The sequence below is a fragment of the Nomia melanderi genome, chromosome 11, assembly GCF_051020985.1.
Source record: "Nomia melanderi isolate GNS246 chromosome 11, iyNomMela1, whole genome shotgun sequence".
NCBI lineage: Eukaryota > Metazoa > Arthropoda > Insecta > Hymenoptera > Halictidae > Nomia > Nomia melanderi.
This window is the reverse complement of record NC_135009.1, coordinates 15967474-15992590: the sequence shown is the minus strand read 5'-3', so window position 1 is coordinate 15992590 and position 25117 is coordinate 15967474. Positions and strand designations below refer to the sequence as shown.

Below are 25117 nucleotides of genomic sequence, written 5' to 3'. Positions count from 1 at the left end.
CTGTTTTATTTGCCGATTAAACACGCCGCGTTTTTCGTTTGAATGATTTATCGCGGATTCTTGGAGCGTGGATCCCTCTGTTTTCAAACTTGTCGCTTTCGATCGCTGTCGTGGCCTCCTTCCGATCGGAGTGACTGGCAATAGTTACAGCTCTTCGCAGGAATGTCATTTTCAGATGGAACTGTCATGCAGGAAATGAGTTGCGAACGAGGTACTTAATTATTCGAGTAACAAGACAGTACATAGTTTCCTGTTTCTATTGTTTAACTCTTGGCACTCCAGATGGTTTTGTAATCTATCAGCAACTAATTTTTATTAATATAACATTCCTTCAATCTTTTATCTCCCTTCTCAGTACAAAATTTAGATGCGTGGGAAATCTAATAATTTTAGGGTCGTTTCTTTGAGTCATTGAAATATTCGATATTACAACTGGTGCAGTATTGGAGCCTACAGAGATCAAAGGGTTAAGCATTCGATGTCTAATCTAGCTTCGTATATTACAAGTGTTGTCTACCTTAACCCTTTGCGGACGAATGTCGACACTACCGAGATCAAACTTTCATATTTGTAATACTAAGTTGCAAACAAATGGTTCAACTGCTCAAACAGCAAGAAACCAGTACGTAATTTCCTTATTCCACATTATTTATGCATTCGATGTGATTTGGCAGAATCTACAAAATTTGTATAGTTCAGAGAATTTTCGTCCGCAAAGGGTTGAACAGTCTTCGTCAGCAAACGGTTAATCCATTTGCATCACATGAAAAGGTGGAGAATTGGTCCCAACCACCACAAATGATTCAACTGCATCAAAATAAAAATCCGGAACGTATAAAAAAGTAAAAACCTATATAGCCATACGGCAATTATTGCACTAATTAAATGTATGTTTCCCGTTCTTTGTGATATACAGATTACACAACGGTGGCGCGCATATACGCGCTTACGATGGAAAAGGGTTAAAGTGTGTGATTCTTCTGTATCATCTGTATATAAACGCGGAACGGAGTCACTTCTCGGGTTAAGTCTCAAAGCATCCCCTCGCGGAGAACGTTGAACGCCGTGCCACGCGAATTTGCGCATACCTGGAATGTTTGCTCGAGATGAACCGGCAACGAAATCGATGCAACGATGAGCGTATCGATGCCGAGGCGGCGTCCGCTCGCCTCGCACGGCACGAAAATAGAGTTACGTGCATTGTCGTCTCCGGGAGAGTGTCCAGGACGCTCGAAGATTCAACTCCGCTCTCCGCTCCCGATCGAGAGAGGCTTTGATGCACCGTAAACTCGATTAGGCTCCAGATCGAACGGTCCGCCGCCGGACGCCCGGGAATTCTGTCCTCGTTCGGCCGCGCCGTGGAATTATACCAGAAGAAGAAAGAAAATGACGAAACGCGACGAGCATTGCACCAGAGCGATACGATCCCTCGATTTCGATGGGATGCCGGGAACAAACGATTCAACGGGGCGTGATTTCGTTCGAAACCTGTAAACTGAAGGAACGTCGATGCGTGAGATTTTGAAAGCGTCGAATCTTTTCGGAACTGGGGTTAGAAAGTGCTTTGAAGGAGAACGATGATTTCGGGATTAGGATTGTTAGATAATATTCGAATCGGAAAACCTCAGAACGAATCGCGAAAGCGGGAGATGGAAATAAATTAAATCGAATCGCTGGAACGTTGAGATATCTCTCATCCGGATAGTGGGTTCCCAGTATTCTCGTGTTCTCCCACACTCTCACGCACGAAATATGCGTCTGGGAGTCTATGTCGATGGCGCCAGGCTCCGTTGGCTACACTGGCGGACGCAGGGATCTTCCCGCTGGCTCTTAGAACTTTTCGCATATTTCTTCTCCCCCGGCCGTTGATTCCGCCGGTCTTTGAAGTCCCGACCGCGTCGCTCAATTTAATAGCGGAGTCGCGCGCCGCATTGTCCGACCGTTCTTTCGCTCGCTCGTTTGCTCGATTCGGCCCTCGCGCGGAATCCGATCGGGAAATGGCTTTTTCGATTGAAGCATGCATATGCGACTCGACAATGGACTACCAATCTCTTGTCGGCTACCAGTTTGTCCTTTCTGGTTCCGTTTGTCCTCCTTTTGCTGAGGATTTCGCAATTGGACTTAACGCGTCTAACGAAGAACCTCGGCAATCTTTCTTCCATCGATAGAAACTTTTGTATGCGTTCGCAATAGCTGTTACATTAACACTAGTTTGTGTTATATTGACACGAGTACAATTGATGCTCGTCAAGCTGTTCACGATCAGTCCTCGCAGGACTTGAGATTTTTGAACTTCTCTTCAATCCCGCACGAATCACAAACGAATACGAGATTAATCAGAAAATATTCGACTGAAATTCCACACAGTATTCGAACAGTTCCGTGGATAATGTACTTCTAGAGTAGCGAAGTCCACCAGAAAATACTATAATCTGCGAAACATTTCGATTGCCAAAGATCAATTTCATCTGTCACTGTTCGACTGCCTGCATCGTCTCAGACATCCGTCAGCACGTTTTTCCATTGAGAGAGATTTCCCTGTTTCCCCAACAAGTTAACGAAATATTTTCGAACGACATCCATTCCGCGATACTCAATCGAAGGATCGTCTCGCATGTTCCACGCTGCGGTTCGCCTGCGAACTCCCTCGATCTTCTCGATCCACATCGATGTACACCTGTGCGAGTGCGTACATTTGAAGGGCGACTCACGCGTTCCCGTCGATCCTGTAAAGGGAACTGGCCGATGAAGGGTTTCGCGGCGATCGATAGCCGGTACCGGTGGATCTGATCGGGAAATGGGTTTTCCGGCTGACGAAGCCGCCACGCGAACAATACTCTGTCAATCTTCCTCTCCTCCAGCTCCCCCCTCCGATCCGGTGAATCGATAAAAAGGAAATACCGTCGAAACCAGTCGGAAGAAACATCGGCGTCGCCGCTCCTTCGTAATTACGGGCGCCAGGCTCGGGGGAGCGACGACGTATTTCGGGGGAACAGCCTGGCACACAACGTCCTGCACGAAAAAACAAGGTCTGCGGATGGATATCTCGGGAACCAACAGTGGGAGGGGGGAAATAAATAAACGGATATCGATCGTGCGAAGAGCGACCGGTCGTTCCGCGTAGGAACGCGCTCTTGATACGAGTCGCGCTTGGAAGCCAAAGCGGTTGAGAAGAATTCCAAAAATTAATATTTAGGAAATCAATATTGAAATAATTATACAGCATATTCAGAATCTGTGAAAAGAAGGGCTTTCCGAAACCAGAGAAAACGAAGGAACGAGTGAATCCTTGAATAACTGACAGGAATTGTTCCATTGAAATTTAGAAATATCAGAAAGTATCGAAATAATCGACTTAACCGTCCCCTGAGCGACTATCAACAGCGACTGATGCATTCAACTGCAACAAAAACATTCTTGGTGCATACAGGTTCTAGCGGAGAATCTGGATTCACCGTCATTTTCCTCGTCGCGAAGGCGTCAAATCGACAACCGCGATTCTTCCGCGTTCTCAATAGCACTTCCGGGCATCGCCGCTATCTGAATACTCGTTCGCAGGAGCGATGACGAGTTAATTTCGATTGTTCCTTTGATGTTCCTTCGGTGTTCATTGTTGACTGAACCGGGCGCCGGGCTGGGCCGGAGTGGCCCGCCAAAATGGCGCGTCGGCGTGGCTCGCGCCATCAATCTTTCCGCGTTTTACGCGGCCGAGTCTCCTCCCTCTCGAGATACGAGCGGCGAAACCGCCGCGAAATCGAGATTCACGATCGAGCCGCGCGAACGTCGAACGCCGGGAAGGTGGTCGCTGCGGGCATTTCAGTTTTCGATTCCCACGGGAAACTTCAGCGCGCGCCGGGAATAGGAAAAGCTTTTCGCGTGCTTAATCCTCGCGGACGTTCGTTTGCCCGGCGCGCGATCGCCGGCGAGCTTTAGAAAAACCGTGAAAGCGTCCCGACGAAGCGTGATAACGGCGCCCCGTTATCTCTTTCCACGGCTACGCGAATTTTTCGACCGGCCCGAAGATTGAATCGGGGAGCCCAGGAGTCGCGTGATTCGTTTTCCATCGATTTCTCGTGCTTCGGTTCGAACGAACATCCGAACGAACGAAGTGTACATGATCGGACGACCGACTAAGCATCGATGTTGATATTCGACTGTAAATAGAGGCTCGTCGCTCGCTCGGTCGCGAGTCACTTTTTCCACGGCGAATCGGGACCGTAAATTGGACGATACTTCTCAGCTTCCGAGTAACGGCGCACGATGGAAAAAATAGTTTCTCATCAAGATTCCCATCCGAAGTTTCCAACGGCACTTCCAGTTACCGGGGGGAATCAACGTCGTTTACGTCCGACGGGCACTCGGAACGGCGAGGTTGCGTCGTGACCTTTTTAGGGTCAGATGCCGTTGAGTTAGGCTAAGAGAAAACCGTTCTCGTCGAACTTCCTCGCACTCGATGTCCTATTTAGGTCTCACTAATTTCGTCAAGCTCTACTAGTTTCACTATCAACGAACATCCTTTCCTCGTTCAATTGACACTAGATTCAGACATCGAATTTCTTAACCATTCCCTAGTAACACCTCAACTCAAAATCGATTCTTACAATTACGCTAATACACAGTACACTCCCTTCGAAGCTCCAATTCCCACGATCTACATAAACGACCACATTTCCCCAGTACGATAAAATACACAATAAACGTCCGTAAATTCACCGCTAATCAAGAAGTTCGCGTCTCGTCGCTACAAAGAAGACTTGTACAGTCCGGAGTGAATCAGATTAATCCGTCAATAGAATCAACCCCTCTTCGGAGGATTAGCCAGCCAAACGAGAACCGAGGAAAATTTCGTCGCTGTAAATTGGATTATAAAAATCCTCTCGCTCGTCGCACGCGCCGGGGTCGGCTGTCTTGCCGAGCGAAAAGACAAAGGGATCGATGCGGGGGAGCGAGGGATCGATGAAGCTTCGCAGAGCGGGACGCGCGGATCACGGCCGCTGACACTTAATTTCGTTGCGCGCTCGGAACACACTCGAGCGACCGCGGCGCGGCGAACGCGTCCCGTTCGCGCCCCGATAAGACCATCATCGTGTCGATCGATCGCCGAGACCAGGAAGCCACCGCTCGCTTCGTACCCCTCCCGCCCCGCTCGTCCACCTGCCCCTCGTCCCGCCGCGGAGTTCATTCCCGAGGCATTCACTTTTCGCTTTTACACGCCGGGAAATCCTTTCTTCGCTGTTGACTCTTCCACTCGAGCGGCTCGGCTGCCAAGCCCGCCGCAAGTTTACTCTGCCTCGCTTCGGCTCCGCCGCTCGACGCGCGCGTACCCGTGTCGTTTAGCCCTGCCGCTCGTAAGACTCCATTACCGGCGCGCGGCGAAATTGCAGCGCTTAACCCTTCGCCGGGGGGATATCGCGTCAGACCCGCGCGGAGGATCTCGAACGGACGCTCGCGAAAATAAACGCCGTTCGATCGTTTCGGCCTGAAAATCGATGGGACGTTTCGTTTCGCCGTCGAGTTCGGTCTAGGAGAACGTCGCGGAGGAAGACTACACTCGGTTGGTTACGCTTTACTCGATTCCCGCGAAACTTGTTACACAAACGGAAGAGGGTCAGGTATCGCCGCTTTCGGGAAACACTGAGGCGCTTGCCATTTTTCCGTGGCGTTTCACACTGAGACTACCGAGCAGTTAAATTCACTCGGAATTTCTCTATAGGAACTCCGACAGCGCAACTGCTGATACTTTAACTGATTTACGATTTAGTTTGCGTATTCTAAATCGGTTTTTTTAATCGACTCTCAGAGAAACTTCTGTTGTAATCACTGTAGAAAGGAGTTGGTCAGTTTGACTCGTCTGGTAGTTTTAGTGTTAACAATAGAATTTTCAAAGCATTCAATATTCGAAATGATTTTGAAATTAAATAGTCCCACTTGAGTACTATGATGAATATCCAAAGAAACTGAAAATAGTCTATTGTCACAATTTTTATAGAGATTTCATATCAATCGTATGAAATGCTCGGTAGTTCTAGTGTCAAGGGAGCGAGTCCTCGGAGACAGGAATATTTTCAGCTGCATACTGATGTAACATGTTTGAAAGGGATGTTGCTCACGGCTAGAGGAAAAGGCGAGCGTTCGGAACGCGAGGATCGCTGGTCAGTCTGAATAAATGAAGGAGCTGCATGAAAACTCCTAACACGACAATCGGAAGTCGGAACAATCGAGTCGCACGTTCGTTCCATTTCATTGAAAAGAACACCTCGTCGATTAGTCAACGCGGATATAGACGAACACGGCACTCTTCTCTCCCTGGAATTATTAACGACAGGATAATTGTAGCGCCACTTCAGTCCAGGCCAATTTCTCGCCGTGACTATTATACTCCCGGATCGAATTGTACCGAAGCTATTCTCGTATTTCGGCGAGAATCGTTTGAATTATTCGCGAACTTCCGTGCTCGGTTCAGAAGTAATTTGCAAATGGAGAAACTATGGCGAATTCGAAGCTGTACGTCTCCGTTATGCTCACAATGGAAGTTTCTTTTTTACGAGGTGGTCGTCAAACTATTTTCAATTCTCCCCCCGGATAAGTGTCTCGAGGGTCTCGGAGTCGATTCTCACAGCGGAGTGGTTTGAATCGGTTGAACTTAACGCGTCCCAAAGCGTGGACCAACGCTTCGATCGTTGGAATAGTTTAGTGACACTTGCTAGTATCGGTGCACGAGCTGTCGCGCGTCCATTTGGCTACTCTTATCGCTCGCTTATCAGCTCGCGCTGAAACACCGTCCATCCTCGAAGTTTACCGGCCGCGTTACGCAACGCGATGTTAACGATCACGTAGCGTGACGCGTCTTCTCAAGGGACAGCTTTACACGTGTCCGTTGGAGAGTGCAGGCGAGACGGCGCTTGAAATTGCGCGTGTAACGCGCCCGTCCGCGGTACCCGTAATTAATTCCCGCCTGAACACGCGCTGATCGTTCCACCAATTATTCTAATAATTCCGTTGGAACGCTCCTCGTCGGCGCGGAACGTTATCGCAGCGAAACCAGATTCTGGATGAACGGATTCTTCGGCATTCGAATCGCACTCGCGAAGAGGATTCGACTGGCTTAACTATTATTTATTCGTGTTTCCTATAAGATGAAGGCAGTAGTTATTGAACTGGTATCGGTAGTCGAGCATTTTTCAGGGAATCGTGAGGAATAATGGTTCTGAACGTCTACCGAAACAAATCAGGAACACTTTTACCTGAATTAAACTGTTCAACTAAGAGTTTATTTCTTCTATTCAATTGTTCGCGATAAAGTAGGTTTATCGATCGATAAAAAATAAATCATAGGACAAGGGGTTAATGGAGTGAACCATGATTTTCTACAATTGATGATTTTCTATAATTCCGTTGGGATTACTTGCGCGAAGATCGAAAGACGAAGATCGCAACTGTTTCCGCCGCGTGGGAACGTTAATCGTATGCGAGCAAGAGTCGCGGCACGCTTTGTCTCGGGGGAATCTGTAGACGAGTTTATTCTGCGGGTGTCGGACGCACGGGGGATGGTAAATGAGCGGAACCTCCGGGTGCAACGCGCCCGCCCGGCAGATTTTCCGCTCGGTCATTAATAGTCAATGAGGCTGGCGATCGGTGGAGAAGGAAAATTAAATCCTACCACCGAGGGGAGCGTGGAGTTGCCATAGGGGAGGACGAACGGAGGCAACGGACGATAGGGAGTAAAAAAGGAAAGGGTGAGATTTGAGCGAAATCGAAGGCGAAACGGCCATTTTTTGAAAACTCGATAATTTATTGAAAGTATGAGTGACAAACGAATGCTTCAGACAACAGTTGTATAGATCTAAACATATGGTTCTATTTTGTTTATATCATGGAGAAATCATGAAGGTGTCATAATTTCCACATTGATATCTAGATCAATCCCTCTTTCGTACGTGATGTTGCACGATAGATCGCGTTACACTTTTTTTAGTTCTCTGTAACTCGTTGAGTGTATCAATATTATAGTGTTACTATATTACAGATAATGAAAGAGTGGATCTTGAGTAATCGAGAACTAGGAACCGTTTTACAGTCCTCCACTCACACTCATTCTTGCATTTACTCTTCTTAAAAATACCTCAACCTACGCTAAGAATTCTAGGTACTACAATATTCTATTTTTACCTCACGTTTCATTTTCACGCCTACACAGAGATGCTTCCGATTCAAAGCTAAATCCCGTGCAAGAACGTTCCTTCTGTACTTCCATCTTTCAATGGAATCTCGAGTGTCCGCATGAACTCTCTTTCCGTGAGACTCTGCCGCGAAATGCCAAAGGACGCGTCTTCCCGACGAACGGTCGGCGATAGTTCCGTGATATTCCCCGGATATCGCGGTCACAGTTTCCCGATGGAGACGACCGGCCGTTTCTTCGGCGGAACTTTCCACTTAACGCGGAGATCCACTTCGGCCGGCGCGGCGCGCGAACTTCGCCGTTAGAAGGGACCACCGCCGTGTGGACGGAGCGGCGCGGAAACGGAAGCTCAGCCGAAATGGACGCGACGAGCTCGCATTTGCATAATTGCAGAGCACGCGGAATATTAACCTGCTCGCCGTGAAGGAAGCGGCAGCGGCTTGCGTTCGGAGCCGCGATAACTTTTTATACTCTTCATTCGTGGCCGCTGATTCTTTCGCGCTCGACTTTATCCGCGAGATAACGCAAATTGCATGCTGCACTCGGGTTTATGCGCTCGGCAGTTCCGGGGGATGAAGTACGCGCGACGTCGTACGTCCCGCGGCGTCGCTTCGGGGGAATTCATTGTTTCGATGGGCTACAATCGGATCGATCGAAACGCAACACAGTGTCATTTTCAGTTTCTTTGGATATTCATCATAGTACCGAAGTGAGACTATTTATTTCCGAAATCATTTCAAATATTCAATGCTTTCAAGGTATTAATAACAGCGAAACAAACAAGTCGTGAAATTTTCTGTTACAGTGACGGTGACTCTCAGTCACCACTTGATTCGACGCAGTAAAACTGTAAAATCTGATGGTTAACGTTAAACTTTGTAGTATAATTTATAATACAGAAACATGTTCGAATAATCATCGTTTAACACTAGAACTACCGAGCGTTTAATACGGTTAACATGCAATCCCTGTAACGACTGTGACAGTAGACTCTTAGCTTCTTCAGATATTCACTCTAGCAATCGAATGAAACTATTTCCAAGACCATCTTTCAAGACACCAATAATTACGAAACAACCAAATCGAATCCAGTCATTTTAATCGTCACAGTACTAATGTTCAAACTTTCCCTAACTTCACGAGACGAGACCAATAACATAGATTCGTCGAGTAGAATCGCCTGATTCCATGACGTCGCAACGACGAACCTCTTCGATCAAAGCGCACCCCAAGATTCGAGCGTCGTCTCGGATAGTTCGACAGGAGTTAGACTCTCGATCGCGTGGGAGCCTCGAGTATCGAGCTCGCTATCGAATGGGCGGGCGGGTCGTGACCCGGGAACGCTTGTTTCTTTTCCGGCCGTGCGCAAAGGGCGGAAGCCCTTCGGGGATCTTCGAGGCCGGATTTCGGGGCGGCGATCCGTCCGGCGTTTGACGCGCGAGGGCCGCCGCGCGGTGGAACTAATTTCACGGCGGAGTCGGTCGATCCCTCCGACTCGTTATTAGATTTCCCACGGCTAGTGTATACACGGAGACCGTCGAGGAGGCGCTGGCCGGGGAAAGGGGCCGATAAGACGGTCCCTTTGACCCGGCCGGCCGAGGGAAGCGGCGAGAAAAAAAAGGGAGGAGAAGCGAGAAAGATCTCGCCGAGGGAGCGAGCGTCGGGATGAAAAAAGTCACCGCCGCGGCAGCCCGAGCGGCGTGGGCGTGCGACGGAGCAGGACGGACGGGGATAAAGGGTACGGCCGAGCGGGGAGCAGCTTACGGAGAAGCCATGGTAACCCGAGGATTGCAACGGAGAGCGTCTCGGAAAACACGGTTTCTTCTCTTCCGCTGGAAGCTAGGCGTTTAATCCGTTGTCGGTCGGACTCCCCGAGGTTTTTCCCTCCGTTCTCTTTTCTTTGCCTCGATCGCCGATACAGAGATTCCCCGGGAGCCGGAAATCATTTTGAAACGCGATACGCGCGCGGCTGGGGAACGAGTTTTTATTGTGATGTTGTTACTAGGTCGAAATGCTTAACACTAGGTTTACAGTTTATTGTAGTTTATTCTGCTGTTCCTGGAAAAGTGAATATTCGTTCGTTTGGATCCTGGAAATTAAAGTTGTTCTACGATAGATTAGGATAAATATTCGTGCCATTGCATCGATCGAAATCGACGTAAACACTTCGTAAATATTGTTTCTCTAATTCGACATGCGTCAAATTGACGCAATTCCGTTAGTGTTGACACTAGAACTACCGTAACAGTCGAAATGACTGGTTTCGATTCTTTTGTTTAGCAATTATTGATATCTTCGAAGCATGGAATATTCGAAATGATTTTGAAAGTAAATAGTTTCATTTGAGTACTATAATGAGTGCCTGAAGAAACTGAAAATAGTCTATTGTTAGAATTTTTATGGGAATTGCTTACCAATCGTATTAAATGCTCGGTAGTTCTAGTGTTTGAGTTATATTTGAACTTTTTGCTTGAATTTTTGGATTATTTCAAAAAGTTTCTTTGGGATTTTAGAATTTTGGCTCTATAAACAGAGACAATGTTTTAGTCGTTCCTTTTATTCTCTTAAGTGACTGAGAGTCACATGGCATGATTCGTTCTAAAAACACGTGATTAGGGTTAATCGGTACAGACGACAGCGCGTTCGAGTTTACATGGACCGAACGAATCACTCTGCAGCGTTCATTTGTCACCTGTTTAGACAGAATTGGAACTCCACGCATTCGTTCGTTATTCGCGAACGATTAGCTGGATCCTCGAGAGATCCTAGCTTCATTCTGGCAAGCAAAGATCCGACGAACGTTCCTGAACGGTCCGCTTGACTTTAAAAGCGCTTTACCGGCACGTTCGAAAATGTTCGCGAAAACGCTCGAGTTTAGCAGCGAGCGGAAATAACTAACTAACCCAAACGAGCACGAGTTCCGCGGTATGAGGGACGAATATTCATTCGGCCGGCGTAAACCCGGCATAAGCGGCCGAACATCCGCTGACGATAAATTCCCCGTGGATGCGTGCCGCGTACTCGTTATTTCCGCGAACGAATTAATATCTGGCCAACGGCATCGACCGCGAAATTAATTCCGATTCATTACACGCTTAACTAACTTACGTCCGTCGAGCTGCGCGCGACAGTCGCGCATCGTTCGTCGGTCGCCGCGTGTCGCGGATTTTTGCGAACCACGGGGAACGAAAATCTACGTCGATTCGCTGGAAAGTACCGTCTTCGATCGGTAGACCTGTCGATGGACGATCGATTTTCCTGTCGCGAGAGATCGGATTAGATTCTGAAATGACAAGACAAGCTGAGACGATTTTAACCCTTAGCACTTCACATAGTTTTGTGATGTCAGCAACTCATACCAATTTTGATAGTCCTACTGAAAGTTAACAATGTTATAACATTTCTTAGACCTCTAATTCTATTTTTAGTACAAGCTTTGTATATCTGGAAGATCTAATAATCTCAAGGTAGTTCTCTTAAAATTCATTAAAATATTTAATATTAGAACTGGTGCAATGTTGTAGCCTACAGAGTTCAAAGGGTTAACGATCGTTATCCCAAAACGAGCGTCCCCGAACTCGTTACCTAGCGAACGGCTGGACCCCAATCGAGCAAATGACTCGGACATTGCGTGCCACTCGTTATAATAAATATTCCAGAAAACGAGACTATCGAACCAACGTTGAACATTTATTGTTTCAACCCTTTGCACTCGCAAGGTTTTCACTTGAAATATTTGAACGCTTTCTGACGAGATGAAGACGACATTTTCTGCAGAGTTGATGCTCGTTTATATAGACTGTGGAAAGTGGAGATTCGATAGTAGGTAATTGGGGTGCATGTCAGTGTGATTCAATAAAAATCGGCATAAACATTCACAAAACAATGTTTCTAAAATCCAATATGCATCAATTTGACGCGTTCCGTAAACCTAGTGTTAAAACTACGATACTACATACACAACATACACTACGAGCCCGTCCGCGCAGTACACCCGGTATACGCGGGCAGCGCTCCGATCCCTCGGCCGCCCTTCCCGCCGCCCTTCCCGCCGCCCCGTTCCCGGTGGTCGAAATTTTAGGATAGCAACCTGTTGCTAGGCACCCCTGGGAACTCTTATCCCACCAGCCTGTTACCCGGCAACCCCTGTTTTCCCCTCTGCGTCTCCCTCTCCGTCCGCGTCAGCTCCTTTGCCCGGCCGACGCGCGCGGAATATCGGAGCGGATCCCTCCCGCTTCGTTATCCGATCCACGGCCGTCCTTTCTCCGTTTCGCATTCCCCTGTCCTCCCTTTTCATTTCTCTCCTTTCCATTTCCTCTGCTTCTGCTCCCCCCGTTCCCCCGATTTCCCGGGACACGCACTCTCCGCGGTTCTCCTTGTAAATTTGTTTTGTCCCCGGAGCACGAGCCGCCGAATAGGGTAGCAACGGCACGCGAGGGAGCAAGGGAGACCTGAATTAATGAAAACCGAGCCTAACCGACGATAAAATTCATCTCTGCGCTCGACGGTCCGCGCCGCTCGAAAAACTTCTCGACTCCTACGCCTACGCGATCGTTCGAGGACGAAACTCGGGGATTCGACTACTCGCGTAACGAAAATTGAAGGCTGTGTTGCAATTATTCCTATACGAAATGATTTTCAGTGGGAAGTTACAGTTTTCTGGGACTCAGTGCGGTTTCTCTGTTTATTATTTTTGGAATCCAAGCGCAAAGCATCCATTGTCATAGGAAATACTGCATAATATCCTCGTAACGCAACGAAACCTGTAACCACCATGTTCTCAGCTCTATAGATAACAATTTTCGTCTGAAGCACTTGTTTCTATCGCTCGTACTTTTGAAGTTACCGAGCTTCGTTCGCGATTGGTGCGCCGTTACGAACGTCGCGGTTTCACTAGTGGAATTACGGAGCGATGTATACGTTCTACGAACTTTATTCATTTCAATTCGACGGTATGAGTCGGTTTTTTATGTAAACGAGAAACTTGTGCAACGGATCGAACGGTATCAATTTCGTCTCGATGGAAATCAGCTTAAGATCGGACTCGAGGCTCGCGGGGGATCCCTGCGTTAGCGGGTTAGCGAATGTTACGGGAGCATCCTCGATAATCGAGTGAAGAAGAATTCGCGGATATACTCGACGAGAGGAACACTCCTGTCGATTAACCCTTTGCACTCGAAAGTTTTTCACTGGAAACATTCGAGATCTTCCGATGAGATAGGGACGACGTTGATTGAACCTAGTCTAACGATGATTCACGGATAAATTAAGCAACAAAGATATTTTACTTAAATATTTCACGTAACAATACAGAGTTTAATTTCACCCTCTGCACTCGAGAATATTTTTCTCAACAAATGTTCATTATTTTCTGATGAAATGTGATATTTTTTACAACCAACGTAAAGAGATACCTTGCATAAATTAAGTGATAGAACTATTTTACTTCGATGTTCTGTGTGCTGACGCGTTATATAAAAATTTCATACTGAATTTTCGGTTTTATCATTTTCTTGGGTCGAGTCAAACGCTCTCGAGTGCAAAGGGTTAAAGTTCTAAATATTTAACTTAGTTTTGCTGTATCAAATCAAACTGCAACTGAAAGTCACCTCTCGAGTGCAAAGGGTTAAGTCGCGTTTCCACTTTCCTGTTCGATTATCGTTTATTATACGGCGTTAGCGTGTTTGCACTGAAAATAAAATATTTCACGGTTTAACGTTGACGATCCGCGGGAGTGGCGGAAAGAGTGGACCGCGGAGTGTACGAATTTTCATGAAAAATAAATATTCCCCGTGGATCGGACGGTGTGTCGTAAATTGAAACGTGTCTGCGGCGAGACGCCTGTAGAACAATGTGGAAAACATTCTGCGAGTGTTCGGGACAGAGCGGACGATTTCGAGTGCGCGGGCTTCGATACAAAATATCGATGTGTACGCGAAACTCCGGAGGGCGGAGGGACGGTGACAAACGGGAGGGGAGGGGGAAGATCGATTGCCAAATGGGGAACGATTTAAGGGACGCCATAAAAGGGTAGCTTTTAATAGAGAACAGAGTCCGTCGAAAGATTATTTATTTCATCGAATCAGGGAAATACCTGGGGAGACATACCACGCTTGTAACTTGTTCTGGATAAATCCAAATTTCACGGATCCTGAAGTCTCGAATATTCCCTTCTCGTTAATTAGAAACCACTCAGAATTCGTGTACATTAATATTCCTCAATCCGTATACGATCTTTCTAAATGAACAGCGCTCTAAATGAATCATTACTCTCTAGTTGCACGTTTCCTATATGTAATCTAAGTCTATGTAGCTCTATGTAAGAAACTATTCGTGGAACTGCTCTGCTGCGCTTAAGTCGACTGCGACTGACGGTCCTTTACTCCTGCGCCTTTCCCTTAAAGCCTCCGCTTAACCCTAATCGTACCACGTTTTACAACGAACCATAGCGCGGTGTGACTCTCACTCACTTATGAGAATAAAAGGAATGATTAATGTGGTATTAATGGAATTGAAATATGTTTTATATAAAAAAAAATGGAAATAAATAGAAACGATATAGCTCGCAGTGTACAGGTCTGTTCTCTTCTCAGGTCAACGCAACTCTCATGAGTCCCTTTCTCTCTTATTTTCTCTCTTATATTCTCTCACATTTTCTAATGAGATAGGAACGATATTTTGGAAACTTACTTAAAGAGAAATTACGTATGAATCAAAGAACAAAGTTTCATTTCAATATCCCACATATTGATGCATTATAGAAAGATTAATGTTAAATATCAAACTCTACAATTTTGTATCGAATCAAAGTGGTGACTGCGTCACCTCTCGAGTGCAAAGGGTTAAATCGATACTACGTTAATAATATGATTGCAGTATGCAACATGAAATAATGAAAAACTTGAAGTAAAAACTTCAAACGTGACTCGAAGTCGCATCGCGGTCCGATGAGGGTTAAATCGAGCCGCGTTATCCCGGTCGTATCGGTCCGGCGAGAACGTCGTCGCCGCGAGGGATTATTGTCTCGGACTGTACGGACTCGAGACGTTTAAACCGGGGATATTCCTTTTGTTCGCGGCGACGTCGTCCCGTCGCGGCGCGTTTTGTTCGCGGCGTTAAATTGCATCGGATAATATCGGGACGCGATGCGAGCCACGGAACGAATGCCCTCCCCCTCCCCCACCCGGCGGGATTTATTCAGAGCCGAGGATCGAAGGAACTCGCCGTAACGAGATCCGAAAGCTGCCGGATGCACGCCGCGGAACCTATCCCATCAAATCCCCCCGATTTCACCGTTCCCGCGCCGGCTCGCCGGGTTTGCATAATTTTCAAACGGACGCCCGGACGCACAAAGGTGCCACGGTTAATTAGAACATCCGCGGCGGCCGCGCAACGACTCGGACTCGGGAGGAAGATGCAAACGAGTACCGTGATTCGCTGTTAACGAATATCCCTTGAACCTTCGCGTTCTTTACGATTCCTTGAGTACGATGCCTGAAGCTGCTTGGACCGCGTAAGGATAATTAATTTGTTTAGGGGATGTAACAAGAATTAACCCTTTGCACTCGAGAGGTGACTCTCAGTCACCACTTGATTCGATACAATAACACTATGAAGTTGAATATTTAGTATTTTAAATTGAAGTTTGTTTTGCTATGTGAAATATTTAAATAAAATAGCTTTGTTGCTTGATTTATCTACGAATTATCGTTACATTAGTATCAGGCAATATCGTCTATATCTCGTTGGAAACTGTTGGATATTTCTAATGAAAAACTTTCGAGTGCAAAGGGTTAATACGTTCAATCATCTGAACATTCTTAGATGTAAAGAACTGAACGTTACGTTTTGGGGGAAATTGTTTCATTCTAACGTCAAGGGTTTAACAGTTTCCCGGGAAAGTAGGTTCGCAGTTAGGAGAATCTCGCGGAGCGTCGTAACGAATCAAAGTGAGGACAGCGTTGGAACAATTATCCTTTTATTCGTTATCCAGTCGCGTCGCGGCAGTTCGTTTTCGGTTCGCTTTTGCGCGGAGAGGCGGCGGGTTCCAGCCCCCGTAGGAGCGTAATAAGGACAAATGGCTGGGGCCGGGGCTGTATAAAGAAAACCGAGCTGCTGGAATAAATGGAACACACTTTAGAGAAGCCGCCGGGGAAAAATACATAAGGATAACAAGGGTTCGCGTGGCGACGTGGGACGAGAACGGAATTTATGGCGGACGTTGCGCTCTCTCTTTTCTCCGTCTTCATTCCGCCTCAATCTTCATTCCCCCCTCTTCCCCTTCGGCTCTGTATCCTCGATAAATTTTAATTATCGCGACCGAGGCGTCGCGATAATCGGATAACGCCGACCTACCGCTTTCCGAACGTTAACCACTCGACGATCACGGAGTCGCGCGGGTCATCCGAAACACGCGAGCCTAGGAATTATTCCGATTCTCTTCGACAATGGAAATCATCCAGCTGATCGGCAGTTTGTTTCAACCGTTTACGAATGTCGATATCTCCGCGAGATGAAATGTCGATCAAGTCGCGAACAAATGATTTAGTTAGTCGAACACTGAGGGATCAGCAGGTAGATTCTTTTTTCTCGATCAATTAACCCTTGGCACTCTAGATGGTTTTGTAGTCTATCGGCAATTGCAACTAATCTTTATAGTATCCTATAACATTCCTTAGATCTTTCATTTTCCTTAGTGCAAAATTTACATGTGTGGAAAATCGAATAATTGAAGGGTAGTTTCTTTAAGATTCATTAAAATATTTAATATTGGAACTGGTGCGATATTGGAGCCTACGGAGTTCAAAGGGTTAACCCTTTGCACTCGGAAGTTTTTCATCAGAAATATTTGAACACTTTCTGATGAGACAAAGACGATATTCCGTGAAACTAACTTAATATTAGAAACTAACTTTACTAATATGTGAAGCTAACTTTATAATATTAAGTATCAAATTTTATGGTTTCACTGTATGAAATCAAATGGTGAGTGAGAGTCACCTCTCGAGTGCAAAGGGTTAAACAATTCATATATAATTTATCTTCATATGTCGAAGATTTTACATATTTCGAAGAATCTTCGTCAAAGGGTTAAAAAGCTGTCGAGATGTGCGAAAATGGATCATTGAAATGAAATGCGAAGCGTGGGATATAGTTTTCGGAGGATTATCCTCGGAAACTCGTAAGTAGAATAAGCGAGTGATGGACGGACGGTTAGTAGTTTCGCTCGACGACACGCGAGCCCGGCCAGTCTCCGTTTCTCAATAAAAGGGAACCGCGGAACATTGACTCCGGAAACTAATGAAACGAAACTCGCGGGGCTGCCGTGGAAAAAATAAACGGGGGAACTTCTCGTTTTCGTTTTCGCGGCCGAGAAAACAATTACAAGGCGCGCCGGGTAGATTCCCGATACTATTTCCCGCGGCGGCACGCCGCCCGGCGCGGATCCGTTTTAACTGGAACGCCGAAGAAGTTCTAGACCACTTGTTAGTAGGCCGCTGTCCGACCGTGCACGAACCGTAATCACTTTCGATAGCGACTGGCACGGACCGCCTGAGTTGCGCTGGAATCGGATAACCGGGGTACCCTGCGAGCGTAATTATTCACTTCTGCGAATCGGAACTAAAAATAACGTTAACAAATAATCGGAATAATCCAGCCGTCTTCGCCGGTGAACCTCTGAACCGACAGCGGATCGTGACCTATACTAAAACTTGGCAACGCGTGCTTGAGATTCAATTGAATTCCATTCGTGTAAATCACTCTACAACTCGGGATCCAATTGACTGAGCACCATCGTACGAACAAAATCATTATCGTTGTTACTTTGAGAACGTATCCGTAATTAGCGGGTCGCGTCAAAGGTTCGATTGAATGGGACGCGTATTGTGCCGCGTCTCGCGAAGTCACGCGTGCGATTTAAATTGAAACTCTCGTGGCGTCTCGAGCGTTGTTCGCGGAGTATCGAGTAACGACGTGAAACGCGACGGGGACGGGGCCGAAGTAGAATAATAAACGAAACGAGCGAGTAGTTCGGCGGGCGGAATTCGCGGCCGCGACGGATAAACAACGGAAACACGTGACGGCCACTCGACGGTAATTGGAGTTGGCGAAATGGTAAAAGCGTCTCGATGAGAACGATCCTCGGTAGATAGGGGAAACGCATCGGCGAGGCCGTTGTACGCGGGACGGTAAAGCAAACGAGTAGCGAAGGGTCGCGTGACTCGCCGCGCTTCCGATGCCCGCGGCGATTAGGCCGGCTAACCTAACCCAATTAACGGGGAACCGTTCCCTCGAGTTTCTTCCTAATCTCCTCGCTTCGCGTTTACGCTCGTCCTCTTCCTATCGAGCTCGCCGGGGATACCGAAGGAGCTCGAGCGCCGCAGATTCGAACTGTGGATTGAATTTCTGATCGTTACGTTGCGTTAAGAAGGGTTTCCGAGACGATGGCTGTGAGATGTTTCGAGTGAGAAACACTTTATTGTAACAGTTGTGTTTGTGTGTCTTTCGGAAGGTCTCGTAGCGTTTTCTGGTTCTCGTAGTGTCTTATCGTACGAAAAATTAGCTTTCTTTCGGATTCAGCTATAGTCTTCAGCGGAGGGCAGTTGTATTAGGCGACTAGATCGTCAAGATTCTAGTTTCGCTTCGACTCATCGTCGTGATTTACTGTTCGATCGGTTGCAGCTCGCTGCGTGCGCGAGAAAATTAACACGATTTCAAAGTGTACGCCTGCTCTATAATTATTAATCACCGCGAGTCCTATAATTCCTATAATTCGCTTCTCGAGTCGCGTTCGATGCAACACTGACTGCTCGAACCCCCAAATTCCCCAGATTTCCAGGGTTGAACAACCTGCAGTCGAACCAGCAGTAGAACTCCGCCACAAACCTATACATTTTTCGAGTGGCTCGCACGAGAAACGATCGCGTGTAGCGTACTCGAGATCTCCTAGAATAGTACCGCGATATCCGTCCTCGTTCGAGAAGATCTCGACGAGAGCGAATCGGCGGAGTGTCTATTAAAACGAACGGTCGTTCTGCCCTCGAGTCGAGGGTTGACGACCGGTTGAAAGGCTCGCGGTCGAAAACTCGCGATTCGTCGGTTGCCGTGTGCGCGTCTGGCCAACCCCGCGTATGCAGATGTTTGAAGGGGACGATGTTTGGTTCGCAGGATGTTGGGCGGCGTGGGAGGCCGGCACATGTCTACGCGCCGGCGGGGCAGCAGCCCTCTGGTGCGTGGAGGTGCGGGCCTCGCAGGGTATGGCGGCCCGGCGGGTGTCTCTGGGAACGCGAACAACGATGCCGCTGCTTTACCACCGGATGTGCAACGCTACGCCGTCAGGAGGCGGAGGGCGGTTACCACCAGCGACCACAAGAGCTGCGCCCTCGTGCAGACCCGCATCAAGCTCGGGGATATCATGTGAGTCTGTTTTACTGTTCCCAGATCGGCGATACTGTTGAAACTTGGTATCGAGGAATGATCACATGGCTTTGAAGTATCCCGGTTTTAACCCTTTGCACTCGAGGTGACTCTTAGTTGCCATTTTATTTGATATAGCAAAACTATTAAGTTGAATATTTAGTATTTTAAATTAAACTTTGTAGCGCTATGTGAAATATTGAAATAGAACACCTTTGTTGCTTAATTTGTCAGTGAATCGTCGTCAAATTAGTTCAATATCGTCTATATCTCGTTGGAAAATGTTGGATATTTCTAATGATTTTCGAGTGCAAAGGGTTAACACATTGCGTACGGGTAACTAGAAATCTCGTTTATGTAGACACTTAGCTGTGCGACTTCGCTGATTACCACAGCATTGGAAAAATATAGAATAGATAAAAATATCACAATTCAGTTTTCTGAAAATTAGGTATGCAATGTAACACTAGAACTACCGAGTAGTTGAATTAGATTTTCGAATTTTTCTGTAGAAACCCTAACATTGTGTATTAAGATTTCAATTTAATTCGCATGCTTTTAAATCAATTGCTACTCATTTCCCTAAGATGCGTCTGGTTCTTTGAATAATTGCAGAAGAGGTGGGGGTGGTTTTGAGCCACTTGGTAGTTCTAGTGTTGACAGTACAGAAATTCGTCTATAGAAACTCGAAGAGTGCTTCTACTGAAACTTGAATTGACTTACAGTTCAGTTTGCGTACTGGCAAATTAATTTCTCCGACTTAGAGGAGAATCTGCTTTTAATAATCGCAACAAAGAGAAATCAGGGATGGGTAATTTTAACCCGTTTAGTGGCTCTCGTTATAACAATCGCAGTGCTTTATCATAAATATTCTCTGCTTTCTCCACCTACTTTCTATCACTCCACGGTACAGTGTCCCGCGTGTCTGACCACAGTCGGTATCTACTGGCGCAGCTATAATCGACCCCGCGATGGAAGCTTTCCTGGCTTCCGTCGGTAACAGTGGACGCTTCTCATTGGTACCGTCTAACAGGGTGGGTAACAAGGGTTGTTATCTCTCGGAATTCCTCCGCGTAAATTGTAGGTTGATAAAGCCACGCTGTAGTTTACCTTGTGTAGTCCGAGCAGAATCACGTAGTATCGGTTGAAGATACAGAGTCTGACTATGTCCCTGCTTATACTACTGCGAGCGTATCTTGCTTACAGTCGGAATTGTACATCAAAGGGTATTTATATATCTCGACAATCGCCTTTTCGATTTACCCGCGAGACGAGCGTCGATGCGAGATGGCAGCAAAGTAAGCTTGCGGCTGGCCATGGCCGGGTATGCACTACTGCGGCTGTATTAAACTCTAATGCACCGAGGTGTCTGTACCCTCTCGACAGGCTCCGATATGCTTCGTTATCGATCGCGGTTCGATCGTTCAGCCGTTTCCCTTTGTTTTTAGCCCGGACCGTGTCAGCCGGTCGCGTTTATCAATTCATTCGCGATTTCCATGCGCCCGCGTCAACGATTTCCCAGTGCCGACGCAACGTCGACGGACATTCGATCGTTCCGCGGACGTTCCCGTCGACCGCCGCTCCGACCACAATAGACACCTTGTGTTTTATTCGTAGATTTCCCTCTCGGAATAGACGGGTCACTGATCGGTCCGCGAAACTTCGCGCCCGGCCGTCTTTTTTCCACCGCTGGAATCGTCCCCCGAACGTCCCCTGCCGACCGATCCGACCTGCGACCCCTGTCGTTCCGCGACGGAGCGCTGCGTATAAATAGCCGGCGAGAGAAGCGATCGGCGCTACGCGGAAACGGGTTGCACCGAGTCGGCGCCATCGCGAACCGAATCGTCAAGGTTCTCGACCTCTCTCGGAGATCCTCCGCTCCTTCTCGCTCCACCGCGCCCCGTTTCCTACACCCGTATCTCCGACTCGTCGAATCGATGCGTCCGCCTATATACATTTCACCTTTGATCGCCGCGATGTCCGCCGCTTCCGACGCGCGGACACGCGAGTGCACGCGTCCGGTGCACGCGTGGCTCCCGAAGCTCCGAGAACGGACCGTCGCGAGGATCCTTTAAATTGAACGGAACCCTGGGAACGTCCCTTTCTCAACGAAAGCACGATCGTCGTTGAATGGACGTCTCTCGAAAGTATGCAGCGAGGACCGGAAGGTCCATAGAGCGGTGATTCGTAAAGTCGATTCGGTAACAGGTCAACTGAAATGCAGATCGATTCGAATCTTAACCTTCCGCGATCTGAAATATTCCTTCCCTACGAGAATCTAAATCACGGACTCTCAATACGAAAAGATACCATAGATCGATAGTCTAATCAAACTGCTTTCCAGCTCGATTCTAAACACCAAACCTCGACGCCTATACGCCGACGCTCACGTCCCCGAAAAAACCTGGAACTCAGTCGAACTCGGTGGTTCCATTGTTAAGTAGGTCGCGATCGAATTCGCGCGGGGTCGGAAGATTATTCGGCTCCGAGGGGAAGTGGAGTGCTTTGCACCCTCTTGGTCTTCCCTTGCGTCTGCTCCTGGAGTCTCCGCTGCCTCCGATGCCAGATGATTTTTTCCCTGACCGTTAAAGGATTCGTGCACACGACATTCACCGTGCACACGGCATTTCATTCCACTACCCTCGGAAAACGCTGCCTGCATACCGCAGCGGCCCCTTGAATCTCAAAACGATTCGCCCATGAGTGATCGGCGACGTCTATCGGAGCATCAACGAAGAAAAGGGGATGCCCACGGGTCGCAGACGTCCCCATTAGCTCGTCCGAGCGTCGGCGACGCGCGATTTCGGCGTTCATCCCCTATCCGGGCCAGCCCAGGCCGCCACGAAGAGTCGGAGCCTCGTTTCTCCGTGCAGCCAGCCAGCCAGCCAGCCGGCCCCCCTCGCCCCTCCCTCGCCCCGCGACCACTCGGTCGCTGGCTGGCTGGTGTGTCACCGTGGTGAATCGAGTCGGAGTCAGAGTCGCGGAGTCGAGTCGCCTCGGTCGTGTGTTTCAGGCTGGTTGCCGGCTGCCGCCGTGAATCAATACCCGCATTGCGCGTGCCACCCCTCCTTCTCTCTCTCCGACGTTCTCTTTCTCTGAGCCCTCCTCCCCCGGTGGCAGCCGTCTCTCTCGGCCCGCCGGCCGTCCTCTTTCGACCCGGCGAACGCGTCTCTCTCCCTCTCCCGCGAGCCTCCCTCGCCGCGCCGCCACCCGTCCGTTTCCCTCTGTTTGCACCCACTTTTCCACCCTCCGCCACGTGTTTTCCTCCTCCTCCCTCGCATTCGAGGCTCGAGCCCTCTCTCGCTCTCCCACCTCCCCGCCCCGCCGCCTCGCGGCTCTCTTTCCTTCCAACGCTGCTTCCACGTCGCCGGTTCTCCTCTCTCCCTCTCGCTCCCCGTCTTTCGCTTTCCTCGGGCCTGCTCTTTCTCCGAGAGATTCGGCTCCGAGTTTCTTCGGGTGATCTCCGATGCTTCTCGTTTATTTTCTCCGCAGCCTCGTTCGTTTCCTCCTCGCTTCCCGGCGTTCCTTCTTTCCTTCGAAACCTCGGTTTCGCTATGGGATTCCTCTTGGATTCTCTTTTTCGTTACCCTTTACTCCGGCTTTCCTCGCTGTGGGAGATCGATAGATAGATGGAACGAGAATCAGACAGGCCTCGTTTCTCTTTCGACACCGTTTTGCTAGGCTCGTTCTTCTTGGATCCTTTTCACTCGTCTTTCGACTTTCCCGTGGAAAGTGCAGATCGATGGATAGACAGAGGACGGAACGAGAATCAGAGACAGGCGGAGTAGAGAAAGTGACGAGCACAGGACGCGTGTGTGCAGCCGGTGGACGGGCGGCTAGAGGTCGACGGGGGTGAGAGGACGGTTGATAACGAACAGGGTTGCACGACCCGCCCCTTCTCCTCCCGCGAGCGACGCGAACAGGTCCCAGGCGGTGCACTCGCCGCTGCAAATGAAACTTCTTCTTTTTTTCCGCTTCTTCCGCTCCCGTCCGCGACGGTTCTCGCGAGGGCAAGAAGAAGCCGGGAGCCGGCGTCGAGAACCGCTGAATCCGAGGAGAGGTCGGCAAACTCGAGGGCGACGCTGCAGTTTCGCGTGTCCTCTTCTGGGAATGATATTTCCTGATAAGACGAGCGTAACGAGCGTCCGGCCGCGCGCGCGCGCTCGCCGGGATTTCATTCCCGAGGAGTGGAACTCTCTCCTATCTTCTTCTCGATCCCATAAATTCGTATTAGATGTACGACATGGAAAGCCGCTCGGCCGGGACACCGGAGACGCGGCTCTTCTTTCGATCCGACTCGAGGATCTTGTATATATCTCTTTTCCGGAGCTGCGCGCCGCGATCGATCAAATTTCCATCGGCTAATCCCCGGAAACGAAGAATTGTGTCTGCCCGTGACTCTCGTCGCAAGAACGATTAATATTCAGATCCAAGGAACGACTCGATTTAATTTCGATTTAATTTCGCTTATTCGAACTCGACGAGAGATTCGAGACCTTTGTACACGGGTACAGAACAGTACGGTTGCAAGAAAAATCTCGAACGCGATACGGGGTAGAAAGGGAACACGGAGCGAAGAGGAAACCGCGACACCGGCGACATCGTTACGCGAGCAGATTTCTCGTTCGAGTTTTTCGCGAATCGTTATCGAGGAGAGCAGTCTTCCCGAAGTTTCCGCGGAGGAGTATCGAGTTGAATGGGTCTCTCGGAGTCGGCGAGGCGGAGCGGATCCGGCGAATGTTCGCGGGCGCGTTCGTTCGCGCGAGAAGATCCCTCGGAGCGGCAGCTTCCGATAATAAGCCGAAGGGAAAGTTCGGCCCCGCCGGAATCGAGTTCGCGCGGTTCGATCGGGAGAAACGGCGAGCGATCGTCGAGCGTTGAACGCGAATAAAGGACTCCCCGACGTCTCCGCTAAATATCCCGTCGTCCTGACGAAATTCTCGTTACTAGAAACGTTATAAATCGTTTCAATTATTGCCGCTAGTATTCCACGTTTCTTCCTTGTCCATCTCGCATATACATATTGTTGGCCAATCGAGTACGGTTTTCTTTAACACTTTGACTGCCACTAATCAGAAACTGAGAAATCAAGATTCTTTCAAAAATCAAGTATCTTTCTTGTATCTCATATATCCAACAAAATTCGGTTCGTTCGATACGTCATGAAAAAAATTAACGTCCACGTTTCTGTAAAAATTGATGTCACCCGAATTCGAGTGACGTAGCAGTCAAAGTGTTAAATGTATATACACAGTTTATTTCACAAAGGAACAAAGTTTATCCGAAACACGAAGGATCATTGAGATCTTTACCTACGAAGGCCTCAAGGTTGACCAAAAGTGCGCCCAGTGACCTAGATGATCCACGATCGATTATCTTCGCCCAGACGACAGTTTACATCAACATATATACCCACAATACAACACGATCCTCCCCGTCGTCCACAGAAATCCACCGGGCCGTTCCGTGTTCCGGTAACAAGAAATTTCGTCTCGAATGGAAAAAACAAACTACGGTTTC

General features: G+C 48.3%; 1 protein-coding gene across 5 annotated transcripts in view; it reads left to right on the top strand.

Moving 5' to 3' along the window:
- The window catches only part of cac (calcium voltage-gated channel subunit cacophony), a 179534-nt gene that overhangs the window by 29506 nt on the left and 124911 nt on the right, over window positions 1-25117 (top strand). For all 5 annotated transcript variants that reach the window (XR_012999716.1, XM_076372154.1, XM_076372153.1 and 2 more), the window contains exon 2: window positions 19349-19597. Coding sequence is in view for 4 of the 5 variants with exons in the window: in XM_076372154.1 (XP_076228269.1) it covers window positions 19350-19597 (248 nt within the window). In the remaining variant the exon portion in view is untranslated. The remainder of the gene's footprint in view (window positions 1-19348; window positions 19598-25117) is intronic.